General features: G+C 65.8%; 2 protein-coding genes across 2 annotated transcripts in view; both read right to left on the bottom strand.

Moving 5' to 3' along the window:
• Positions 1-1630, bottom strand: part of EMIHUDRAFT_238727 (hypothetical protein) — a gene marked incomplete at both ends in the record, with an annotated part of 4611 nt that extends 2981 nt beyond the window's left edge. The window contains 2 exons of the mRNA XM_005776657.1: positions 194-645; positions 859-1630. Of these exons, the coding sequence (XP_005776714.1) occupies positions 194-645; positions 859-1630 (1224 nt within the window). The remainder of the gene's footprint in view (positions 1-193; positions 646-858) is intronic.
• A 9699-nt stretch (positions 1631-11329) lies between these two features.
• Positions 11330-12116, bottom strand: EMIHUDRAFT_238731 (hypothetical protein; the record flags this gene model as incomplete). Its single annotated transcript, XM_005776658.1, has 3 exons — positions 11330-11433; positions 11508-11736; positions 11811-12116. The coding sequence occupies 3 exons, from the start codon at positions 12114-12116 to the stop codon at positions 11330-11332; spliced, it is 639 nt and encodes a 212-aa protein (XP_005776715.1).
• Positions 12117-12801: the final 685 nt, after the last annotated feature.

The following is a 12801-nucleotide window of genomic DNA, read 5'->3' on the forward strand; positions in this document are numbered from 1 at the left end:
CTTCTCCGCCGCCTTCTCCGCCTCCTTCTCCGCCTCCTTCTCCGCCTCCTTCTCCGCCTCCTTCTCCGCCTCCTTCTCCGCCTTCTCTGCCTTGGTCGGGTGCCGGCGCGCTGGCCGCCCGGCTCTGCGCGTCCGCGTCGACGACGGCGGCGACGGCGTCGGCGACGGTGCGCTCTTCGCTGACGACGGTCACCTGCCAGCCCCACGCCGCCGCTTGCACCGCTATGGCGCCGCAGCTGATGTCGTTGACGATCAGCAGCCTGCGGCCGCGCCCTCGCTCGCCGTCGGCTGCGGCGGCGAGGGCGCGCAGGTACGCGGCGGGCAGCGCCGTGTCGGCCGCCATCGCGAGCTGCGGCTGCGGGTCATCGAGCACCTCGTGGTATTCGACCCCATCGACGGTGATCTTGGGCTTGGCGCTCGTCTGCCCGTTCAGCCGCGCGATCTGCAGCTTGGGCGCGCCCGTCGCACGCGGCACTGGCTGCGGCAGCCGCATCGCGAAGAAGCCCCACGCCGCCGCCCGCGCGAATCCGTTTCGGCCGCCGTCGGGGAAAGAGGCGCCGAAGGCCTCGTAGCCGTCGAGCGAGTTTGAGAGGCCGACTGCGCCGTCGCCGCGGCCCCATAGAGTCACGTCCCACTCCAGCAAGCCTGAGGCGTCGTCGGCAGAGGAGCTGTCATTCGGCCGGCAGTCAGAGGGGCTCCCACTCAAGCAAGCTCAGTCGACCGTCAGCTCCGGCGGTACGCCCTGGCTGCATCTCGGCCGCATCTCGGCGGTCTCTCGGCGGCCTCTCGGCGGCCTCTCGGCGGCCTCTCGGCGGCCTCTCGGCGGCCTCTCGCCGAGGTAGAGGAAATCCGACGTACGTCCGCCCGGCGGCGCGTGCAGCTGCAGCGGCTCCGGCTTTGAGTGGGCGTGCGAGTGCGAGAAGGGCCAGCGGGTGTAGTCCTCCTCGTAAAAGGTGCGGCGCGGGCCGACACGCTCGCGCGGGTAGAGGTGCAGCCCGAGCCCGAGCCCGCCGTCGTTCGTGGGGAGGAAGCGGCCGGCCGCCGCCTCGAGCGTGGCCTCGAGCACCGCGGAGAGCGTGGGGCCGAGGTCGGCGCGCGGAAACGCGTAGCTCGCGTAGTGTTGCGCCGTCCGCTGCGGCACGGCGTACACGCGGCGCTCGCCGGTGGCCTCGTCGACAAAGACGTCGAGGTGCGCCCGCGCGTACTTGGTGAGGTACTTGAGCATGCTCTCCGACGTGGTGAGCGTGCCGAGGATCTCCGAGACGAGCATGTCGAACCTCCGGCCCGCGAACCACGCCGGCGCCTTGCCGCCTGGGCAGTGCACCACCTGAAAGGAGCCGCCGCCGCGCGACCGCAGCTTGCCGAGGTGCAAGTCTGCGAGGTGGCACATCGTCTCGTTGGTGTCGAGGCCCGTGACCGACGCGCAGCCCGCCTCGAGGCAGATCGCAGAGAGCATCCCGGTCCCCACGCCCACGTCGAGCACCCTCGGCGGCCGCCGCTGCTCCGCCTTGAACTGCCGGATCGCCGCGGTGATCGCGGCGTGGTACTTGAGGTTGCGGTCGCGGTCGTCGAGCATCGGCAGAAAGTACTGCGGGATGCCCTCAGCGGCCGGCGTGTAGTCGCTCGCCATCGTCGGGCCGCCCAGCCAAAACGTGGCAGAGAGAGCGCGGGGCGGTGAGAGTTGATGCTTGATGGGCGACAGATTGAAGAATTTTAGCAGCCCCCGGCGCCGCGGACGGAAGACGCCGTCTCTACCCTCCTATCGGCGGCGGCGTTTGCGGTGGCGAGACACCTACAGACACTCGGGGGGGGGGAGGGGGCGACCAGCCTCGAGATAGACTGCCCGAGGGCGCCGACCGTCTGCCCGTGCGTCAACGGTGGCCAGTGTACGCTCGGAAGGGCCGGAACCGTCCTCGGGGATCACTATACGGACGCGGTGGCAGGATTGGAAGGCCCCGTAGCCGACGGGTGGGCGGGGGTTCGGAGGCTTCCTGGTGAGCTGGATTACGCCTGCATATGCGGAGAGACCTTCCCCACCCGCTTCCGGCGCGATATCCACGTTCGGGCGGCGAAGGTGGGAGAGGCGCATGACATCCCGCCAGAAGCGAGACCGCGCCTGGCGGCGGCATATATCCTGGTTGATGCGGACGCCCTCTCGCCGTACGAAGCCGGGGTGGCAGCGGGCGCGAGCCGGATGGCGACGCGCGGCGATCAGCTAGAGCACAGCACCTCGTCAGAGCAAAGAGCGCTGCTGGAGGCGACCCGCGAGTGCGCCGACGCCATACCCGACGGTGCGGTGGTGGTGGGGTCTACCGACAGCGACGCGATGCGACGGGCCTTCCTGTCCACGTGTCACCGGAGCAAGTCGGTGAGGGACATGGTCCGAACGTCCGAGGCGGGGGTGCTCCGAGAACAGAGCCGGGTGATCGACGGATACAACGACCGAGGCATCGACTTTGCCGCCACGTGGGAGCAGGCGTACCATAACCGCGGCCAGAGGCAACGGTGGGACGGCAGGACGGGGCTGCTAGCGAGGCTGAACCACGGGTGCGACCTGCTGGCAGGACACTACGCTCAACATGGGCGGAGTAGGGAGCTCGACTTCTACGGGGCAATGGAACCGCAGGAGATGGCGACCTACTATTATACAGGAGGCGGGAGGCCGCTGTTCGGGGACCCGTACAAGCAGATTGGCGAGCGGGTAGAGGCGGTCAAAGCGCAGAGGCTGCTCCAGGAGGATGAGGACGCGCCGAGCCCCGGGGATAGGAGGGCGACGCTGCTCCTCCGACTGGGCGCTGACGGGAAAGTCGACCTGGGAGCGACGGCCGGCCTACGCAGAGCACTCCCGGGCCCGCTCTTGGAGGAGGCTATGCGGGCCACGCTAGGAAGAATGAGCTGCACGGCGTCAGAGTTACAGGCGCAAGGTGGGCCGGACGCTGAGGCCATCCGGAGGACAGTGCGGCTGGAAGGAGCTCGCCCCCGAGCCGCGTGCCACTTATGCGAGGGCGGCCTGGAACGGCTGCAGGGTCGTGGGGCCGCCCCAGCGGCTCCACACCAGACGTTTGGGCCGCGAGGGCCGCCACCGTACCCGCCGCCCCTGCCACCGCCTCCACCCCCGCCGCCGGCGGGGCCGCCGCCGTATGGACCCGCTCGGAATAACCTGGGGGGTCCGGGACCGCCCCGCCGGAGGCTGGTGTATCCGGGCGGAGGAGATGGGGGAGGGGAGTTACCGCGGTACGATAGTGGGCCCACCGGCGAGCCGGAGGGCCGTGACCGGAGGGCCCCGGAAGGGACTTGGGGTCAGTTGTCGGAGGAGGCGAGAGATGAGCTGACGCGGCCTCTGAGAGTGGAGTCGGGACGTACGGGCTCACCAGGGGAAGGCCAGTCGCAGTGGCAACCGGACCACCACGACCTTCCACAGGGAGGGCCACGCCCCCCCGAGCCTGGAGAGGAGCCGGCGGAGGGGGGGGGCGAGCCGAGGACGATAGAGAGGCCGCGGGTGCGGGCGCGAGACAACCAGGGAGAGCGGGCTCGACCCCCCGGGGGTGGAACTGGTCGCGACCCAATGCCACCGTTCTCACCCGGGGTGACCCCGGCCGGGCCGCCGACACTCTCAGAACCGGTGGAGCTGGGAGAGGCTAGCGAAGACGAAAGGCGGCAGCGGAGGAAGCGACACCAACAACGAGGGAAACGACCACACCGGCCGTCGTATGACGCTCGGCAAGCGAGCAAGAGAGCGAATCGGGGAGAACCGGAGCCCCGGGAGGACCGAAGGTGGAGCCCCGGGACCGAGGACTAAGCAAGTGTCTGTTTGGGCGTGGTGTCCAGTGTAATGTCCACTAGCTCCGAGTAGAGGGGGCGTCCTGCAGTTAAGGGGAAACCCGGTACGCGGGTCCAACCCTCGGAGAACTGTGTTTACTTTAAGGCCCTTGCCCTGCGAACGCGCACCCCCGGGGCTAGGGCTCTCTAGCCCGTAACCCGATGCCAATCATCCGGCCCGCTGGGTGCGCTTCTGAGCTCCCCGGCCCTGGATGTGCGGTTGATGACTGCACTCCAAGTGCTCCAAGTGCACCATCCAAGCCCCTCTCACAGCAGACTGGCTCGGACTGATTGAAGAATTCGAGCGTCGGATTTTGAATTTTACTGGCGGAATCAGCATGTCTCTCGTCGTCTCTCTGCTCCTCGCTCGGCCGGGCGGCGACTCGGGTGGTGCGGAGGCGCCGCCGCTGCGCGTGCGCGCGCACGAGGCGGCGCTGGAGCACGCCTGCTGTCGCCGCCACGGCCCGACGCCCGGGGCCGGACGTCGAGCCGGACAAACTTTTGGCGAGAGCAGACCGAGCATCTTCACCGAGCATCTTCGCACCGACCCGCTCACCTGCGACGAGCCGCGGGAGGGAGGCTCGTGTGATCCGGCCGGAGCGGCGGCGCGTGGCGCACACACGCCCCGCTCGCCCGCGGCCGCTGAGCCTGAGGCATGCCCGGCGAGAGCCAGCTTTGCCCCCTCGGCGACATTTGCGAGGCTCACCTCGCCGCCGTGCTGCGGGTGCGGCGGTTGGCTTGTGCGGTGCGCGTGGCCGCGCGTGGCGCGGCTGGCCCCTGCCCACGCTTCCTTCCATATTTTGGGCTGGCTCGCGCACGCGCCGTGGAAGCTCGACGACGAGCGACTGCATTGGCGGGCTCCGTTGTGAAAGGCGGCGGCTCTGCGTGATCAAAGGCGGCGCTCGCCATCAGCCGCCGTGCATAGATGTCCCGAACTCTTTCTTGCTTGAGGAGGGCCTCTGCATGAGTGGGAAGAAGTTGAGTGAGTGGAGAACTCGGACTTTGTGTGTGTGCAGTGCGTCTACAAGTTGCTTGCTTGACCTCCAGTTCAAATAAGACCCCCCCCCCCCCCGCCCCGCCCCGCCCCGCCCCGCCCTCCGCCCTCCCCAACCCCGCTAGGAGCAGAATACATACCCCCCACTGCCTCTCGCAGGCGAGAGAGGACTCGATTCAAATCAATGGGCTCGCCCATACCGGAGTGGTTCGACTCCAGGAGGCTATCGTGGGGTCGAGCCGGCAGTAGCCGTGACATGTGGTTCCACCACCCCTCGTAGGCTTTGCCTCTGACCGCCACCGTTCCCAGGCTGCCTAATGGGATGGAAAGGAAGGCTGGGCGAGCGTATAGAAGCGTGCTCGACCTCGTCGTGGCAGCCTGCACGGCAGCGCTGGCAGGCGCGATGAGCGTCGTGCCACCTGACCCGAGACGGGTCGCAGGCGTCGTACCGAGCGCGTCGAGACCGTGTCCTGATGTGATCTGCACGGGTGAGTCACGTCGGCATCAAAGGAGCGACGTGCGACCTGTCAGAGCTTGATCTCCGATCTCAGCGGCGTCGAGTCGCCTTCGGCGGCGACACTTTTGTCCCTCCCCAGGACGCGCAGAGGCAGCTGCGATCCCGCCGAGTGGACGGGCGCACACCGCGCCACCTGCTGTGTGCGCCCGTCTACTCGGCGGGGTCGCAGCTTCCTCTGGAAGGCACCGAGAGGGACAAAATGGCGCAAATGGTCAAAATCAAGGTTTTGTAACGCGAGCTGTGCCACAGTGAAATGAGTGTGTGTGTGTGACTGCGGCACAGACAGTGCTGCGGCGATGCCTCCGGCTGCTGCGGCGAGTGGCTTGCTGCTCGCTGCGATGGCGAAGAACTCGTCTCGTCACGCGCCAGGGGCTTATGCTCTGTCGAGACGTGAGGCGTATGCGCCCAGGAGGGGAGGGCGCATGCGTAACGACGCTGCTAGGGATGCCTTTCGGGGCCCAGAGATAAAACTTCTGATGCCATGCGTGACCTAGTAGTGTCCCCAGCTATGGGCGTGTCCACGTTGGAGCCAGGTGTGGTGTGGACGCGAGAATAGCTCCGCCGTTCATGGAGGCAACCGATGCGAGTCGACTGGTGTGTGTCGTCGTGGTTTCGTATCAAGAATACTCACTCACACACACAGTGAAATGGAACTAGCCACTGCGCCGTGCGGCGCGTTGACCCCTGGGTTGCTGAACTTGAGCACGAGCGGCATGTAGGTGCACTCCTTGAGCTGCGATGCGCTGAGCACCCAATACTGTAATGGCCTTGGTCAATACGACTATTTAGGTGGGGACCTAGATTTTGCTCCACTCCGGAAAGTCGTATTTTGCTGCGGTAATAAAAGAATCCATTGGAACAGAGCGGACTGCGGGTAGCCGTGACGGCTATTCTAACAGTACGATCCAGTAAACTGTAGTAGTGAGTAGTACAGTAATGTCGCTAAGTAGCTAGCTAAGTAAATGTACCTGTCCTGCCAATGAGACGCTGCCCAGTGCTCGTGTTTAGGACGGACTGGTACACGACACACCAACACACGACCGGTCCAAATAACACATGGAGTCCGACGTCGACCTGGGCGGGGTGGGGACGCTCAGCCACTGGAGCCGGGGTGGCATTCTCCCACTTCACAGCCTTGTTATTGAGAAGAAAATACCTCTTATGGCGCTGTGCGCTGGCCTGTGAGAGGGTGAGGTGCGAGCCCTGGACCTGACGGGCAAGAACAGACGGAGCGTCGCTCTCGCCCTCGTTGGCGAGGAGATCGCGCTTCGACAAGATCTCGGCGCAGTGCTCTGCCTCAGCGTTCCGTGGGCCACCAGCGGGCCACGGCACGCAGCGGCTCAAGGTCTCGACGGCTGCACGATCGAGAGCTTGGCGACGCGCTATCGGCGCCGAGAGAATGCGCGACATCTCCTCGTTCGACGGCTCTCGTCGACGTGCGCTGGCGTCGACGAGGCGACGCTGACGCTGCCGCGGGCTTGGCTGGGGGCAACGCTGCCAAGCTCAGCGGCAACGCCGGCGGAGGGAGTTCTCGAGCAAGTATAGACAAACTTGCCTCCATGACTCCCGCTGCCGACGATTTGCCTCGACTGGTGTGGAAGCCACAGAGCGTGATATCCCCCTTCCCCCGACGATGTGAAGCGTTTTCAGGCCATCATGGGTTCACTGCTTTATTGCGCAACTCACGCCCGGCCTGGCGTAGCTTGCAGTAGGTCTGCTGTTTCGTGCCATATGTCTCGCCCGACCCCAGAGCTGTTTGCCGCTGCCCAGCGTGTGCTGTATTATCTTCATAGGCACCGCACTCTAGGCCTGCGCTATGAGCGCTCTAATCAGGAGCGGCTGCGCTGTCTTATAGCGCAGAGTGGAATTTAAGGTGGTTCTTGAGAGTTGTGAACGAGGCCGCTTCTCTCAAAGTCGCATGCGGGCGGCCGCCCGACGCGGCCCTTCCGCCAGCCCTCACGGCCCGGGCATGCACCCGCACACCCTCCTCTCGCGCATGCCGATGCGCCCAGTCGATGCGGTCGTGGTGCTGCAGCTCTGCAGCGCTGCGACCGCACCGGTTTCCCGCGTCGCCGCCTTCGGTCGTGCCGCTCCCGCCAGCTCCGCCGCCCGCCGACGCGGTGGTACGCGCGCTCTCCGGATCCCGTCCGAGGGGCGGAGGCTCGAGCGTTCGTCCCGGGCGAGCCGCCAGACTCGAAGACGGCACCCCTACCCGCGTCCCCATCCTTAGCTTCTGTTCTTTCCTCCCCGTGAGCCGTCTCTGTCGCGAGACCGCCGAGTGTGTGCCCTCGTGAGTCCGTCGGGTACTTTTCGCGTATAAAAATTGGCTGCGCGGGCGTTCCATCTGGTGCTACCAACGGCCTGGCGGCCTCGGATCCGGCCTCGCAGCTCGACGCGAGCGCCAAGGTGGACCTGTCTCCAGCCTCTCGCGCCCCTCTCGGAGCCGTGAGAGGGTGCAGGCCGAAACCACAGCCGCTAACGCCCGTGTGGCCGAACGGGACCAAACTTTCGCCGCCGGATCCCGGGCCACGGGTAATGGCACCGATCCCGCAGTTTCCCCGGATCTTACTCGACGCTCTTGTGCCCCGAACTTTCCTCTCCCCGTCCCGAGCACGACCAGAGCTGCTCCGGCGTGGTTTGGAGCGAGGTACGGGTGGCGGCGGGTTCGAGTAAGATCCGGGGAAACTGCGGGATCGGCGCCATTTCATAGGTGCTCCAACGCCCTAGCCGGCTCGGGAGCACTGTCCTGCCCGTTATATGCGCACCCGCTTACGCTTTTAGGCTCTCCGGCGGCCTCAGGGGCCTTGCCGAGGGCTGCTTCAGCGCGGTCACAGTGCCGTGGAGCCGGCCAGCGTGCTCGCAGCCATGCCGCTGGTGGACCATGCCCGCCTCCCGCCCGGTGGCTCCAACCACAGCCCGCCTCACCGTCGGCGAAGCACCTCGGGCCCTTCGCGGCTGCGTTGTCTGTCCGGCTCCACGGGGCCTTTCCGAGACACTTCCGCGCGGGCCGAGGGACTCATCGGCCCCTCACATCCCGGAGGGACGGCGCACGCGCTGCCCAGTGACCGGGCGGGTCGGCCCCGATTAGGAGCGGCCCCAGCCGGGCGGAGAAGACCATCCCACTCGCGGTGCGTCGCACCGGCCGGTCCGGTTTTCGTCTCGAGCGGGTCGCGAGACGGCCGCGAGAGCGAGCACCGCGGTCACAGTGCCGTTGAGGCCACGGACGTCGCCGGAGCGGCACTCCCGGGGCGCCACTCCCTCACCCGGCCGGGGGGGGCCAACCACAGCCCGCCTCACCGTCCGTGGAGCTTCCGTGGTCCGCTGCTCCGGCTTCGATTTTCGACCCTCCCGAGGCTGCTAGAGCAGCCCCGCGGAGCCTCCCGGATGCACCAGCACACCGTCGTCCAGGACGACGGCGCAAGCGCTGCCCAGTGACTGGGCGGGTCGGCCCCGACTAGGGGCGGGCCCAGCCGCGCGGAGAAGACCACCGAGCTCGAAACACGTCGCCACGGCCGGCCGTTTCGCAAGCCTGAGCGGGTCGCCAGACACCCGCGAGAGCCAGCAGCTAGAGCGCCGTCGTAGCCGCAGATCGAGTCGAGGAGCTTGATGTCCACGGTAGCAGTTGTGGAGAGCGGTGGCGCGGTGCGTGTAGAGGGGTCGATCGAGGGCTCTTTTTCGGAAAACGCGACGGGTACGGCATGACAACTGCCAGTACAGTTTTACGCCGGCCAGGGTGAGAGCACAACAGGGAGCCGGCGACCCGTACGCTTTACGCGTGGCGGCCGGTGGCTGTCTGGAGCTCGTGCGAGCTGGGCCGACGCGTGGCCGAGCCGAGAGGACCAGCGAGCGACCACGTTGGCGATGAAGCTTGGCGGCCGGCGCCTCGTCGCCAGACGTCACAGCGGCGTGGACGCAGGAGTGTGCGGCGACGAGTACCGGCAAATCCGGCCCGGTGTGGCCGGCAGCTGCATAGCGCTGGCCTGTGACCGGCGCCGCGGTGGCGCAAGAGGCGTCTCGCCGCCGTGGCGGCGGTCGGCAGGTGCGAGCGTGACGGCCATCGTGCGGCAGAGTCCGGGCGCAATTTTTCTCAAGAACCACCTTAACCGGTGTAGGAGGCCGCAAACCCGCCATAAAAACGGTATGGCGGTGGAGTGCTCTCTAGCTGCTGCGCAGTGCCGATGCGGCAGCTGCAGTGCGCAAGCGAGAACAACTTTTGGGGGATGCTCTTCTGGCCGCACACAAGCCGGAGTATAGAGACGTGCCTTTTCGGAACTTGGAGCACTTGGAGTGCAGTCATCAGCCTCACATCCAGGGCCGGGGAGCTAAGAAGCGCCGGAACACTTAAGAAAGAAGGAAAGAAAACAGACAACCCAAGGGAGGGATGGGAGAACGGCACGCCGCCACCACACAGGGATTTTAAGGAGAGGGGTGTGGTGCGCTAGACGTCGCCCACCCTTGGGCGTCCGCCTCTTCCTATCTCACTTCGCAGTCTCTCTCCGATTCTCGCTGCAACCTTCGTGCCACCTCGCGGTCTCCCCCTTCTCGTCGTGCTCTCCCTTGTCGCCTCTTCCTCTGTCGCGTCGCTCTCCTCTGCCTCGTTCTGCGCCGCCGCCGCCGCCTGCCGTTCCCTTGTCCTCTCGGCTTCTTTTGCCTTTCGGCGCAACTCCGTCCTCCTCGCGGCGTATCCTGGCCCCTCGAGTCTATCGAGCTCCCCTCGCGCAAGGACGAGTCTTCTGACGCCCACTGCTATCCCGCATGACTCCCATGACGAAAACGAAACACGCACCAGGCGACTGCCTGAGAACGCTGGATCGAATCGAGGAGGCACCTAGAGCAAAATTGGGCCCGCTTCAGGTGAGAAAAAATAGTATAAGGGTCGAAGCAGGTTTCGAACTCGCGACCTTCCGATTCCGGATAGGGAGCCAGTAAGAGATCGCTTCAAGTAGTGAGAGGGGATGCCGGCGGGCGACCTATGTAGCATACCGGGGGAAATTAAACACCACAGATACGCACACACCGACGCCCGAAGTGCCAAGAAGGACGTCATTAGTACGAAACCTCAAAAAAGGCCATGGGCAAAGAAAGGCGACGCACCCCCTCCTTGCGCAGTGTCCCCCGCTATGTGTCGCCAATTGGGGCACGCTATCCTGCGCAGGCAGGGCAAGCGGGGGCGGGGGGCAGTCCCCCTGGTCTGATACTGGGGTGTGGGTGTCTCCAGTCTCGGAGGGGGGCAAAAAGATAAGAATATCTGACGCCCACTGCTATCATTTGCCGCCCAGTCATGTCATTGCTCAGGTCCACTCTCTCTTCGAACACTTGTGCCTCTACGGATGATGCCGGCGCTAGTGCGCGTGAGCGGTGTTTGTGTGTGTGTGTGTGTGCTTGTGCGTGTGAGGCCTGCTCATACTTGTTGAGCTCGCCCGCCTACGTCGTGAGTACGCCGACGTCAGAGTGTGAATTCGGTCTCGTGCCGTGTATTCAGAGGGTACGAGGGGCTGGAATACGATGAACACGGCTGAAACAATACAGCGGAATAGAGCTCTACGGCGGAGCACGTGTCCTCTCGAGCGCTAGCAGCGAATACGAACTCCGCTCTAGGGCTCGCCCGCCTCCCACCGCTCCACAAACGAGCGCACGAGGCCCGACGCGTGCTCCATCGTCACGCTGAACTTGTCGCGCAGCAGCCGGGCATCGGCGCTCTCCACCCCGACTCTGTCTTTGAGCATCTCCACCGGGCTCTGCAGCATGGGCACGAGCAGCATCGTCGCGTCAAGTATCGCCTGTGTGGCCGACAACGAATTAAAGTTGACGCTTCTGAGACACTTCCTTGTCGCCGTGCCGCACCAGGCCTCGGCCACTACGTGACAGCCCCATTGGCTGCGTGACTTGTCTTGTGTCATCAGCGTGTCGCTCCTGTGTGGCCGACATTGCCCGTCTTGCGTCCACCCACAGCGCGCCAGTGTCCCAGATGCTGGTCTGACTGTGTGTCGCCTCTCCATTCATCTGTCTGTCGCCTCCGCAAACTCGAGGTTGCCCGGCAGGGATGGCGTCGCGGGGTCGGCCGACTCGATCAGCTGCCCAAAGAACGCGGCGGTGAAGAGGTCTGTACACAGCTACAGGTGTGAAGAGGCGCTGTTCACAGGGCTCGAGGGAGCGGAACGCTCAGGCCGCGTGCACCGAAGCTGCTGCGGGCTGCGAAGCTGTCCATCGAGTCGGCGCAGGCCGGAGCGCCCCGGCTCGCAAGCTGTGCCGCCTTGGCGAGCCCCGGGATGTATCCTCGTGCGGCCTTTGGCGTCTGCAGGTCTTGCTGGAAGAACATGCGCTCCTGCCGCCAGGCCTCGCCGTGCCCGAAGATGTTTAGCGCGCCACGCGTGGCGCCGCCGGGCTCGTCTGCGCCGGGCATCCGCTTGAGGGCAGAGATGGAGGGCCACTGCGTCTCAACCGGGAGGGGTGCAGGCCTTCGCCTCGGATCACCTGCACGTACTCCTCCGGGTCGGAGCAGATGTAGATGGTGCCGTGCACACCTTCTCCGACGCCAGGAAACCCCATCGTATAGAAATGGCCCATTTTGGAGTAGCCGTTTGCGAACATCAAATAAATGTCCGGCGCATTCGCGCGCGCCGCCCGCCGCTGCAGATGCCACACGTTCTCTGCCGGGAGGTTGAGCATACTGCCAATGACAGGATATGATCGGAGGCCAGGTGCCTGAGCCACGGAGCTCTGACGTCGAAGCAGCCGGCCCATGATTGCGGCCGCCCGGCGTCCCGCCTTTGGTGCGCAATTCATCGGCGAATCAACGCCGGCCTCGTGTGGCCAGAACAGTACTCGAGTAGGGTGGGGGAGGGCTCCCAGAGTTTTTTCTGTGGTTTTTATCGTGCGCTGCTCACTCACTATACACTGAGTGGAGAGAGAGTACACCACACACACAAACACTACTCCCCAACACGCGGCTAGCCAGGCCTGCCTGCTACACGATGGCGACGTTCTCAGGGTTCTGCCTGCGTGCTTTTGTTGCCTCCCGCTTGGAGTCGGCAGTAAAGCAAGTGGATGGAAGCGGGGGCGACAGGGACGGCGGCGGCGGCGGCAGGGGGCTGGGGGGTCGGCGATGCCGAGATGTGTGCCCATGTTTGTGCGTGGGGGGCGTTGCACGCCGCGGATCAGGCCGGGCGGCGGGGAGGAATCGGACGGCGACGGCGGCGGCAGGGACAGGGGCAGTGGCAGTGGCCCAGGGATGGTGGCGACCGCCGCGAGCGGGATGCAGCCGGCGAGGCGAGGTGACCGGTGGGCGCGACCGTTGCGCGCTGCTCGAGTGCGCACGACAAAGCAGCTCTGGATGCAGCCAAGGTGACCTGCGTGCGCGGGGACGGCAAGGGTCGCGCCGCAGCCCGTGCTCACCGGGGGCTCAGTCTCGATGGGGAGTGGGGGGGAGAGAGAGAGCAGCCAGGCCCGCGTACCGGTAATGCGAGACGAC

Source organism: Emiliania huxleyi (assembly GCF_000372725.1).
Source record: "Emiliania huxleyi CCMP1516 unplaced genomic scaffold EMIHUscaffold_275, whole genome shotgun sequence".
Lineage (NCBI taxonomy): Eukaryota > Haptophyta > Isochrysidales > Noelaerhabdaceae > Emiliania > Emiliania huxleyi.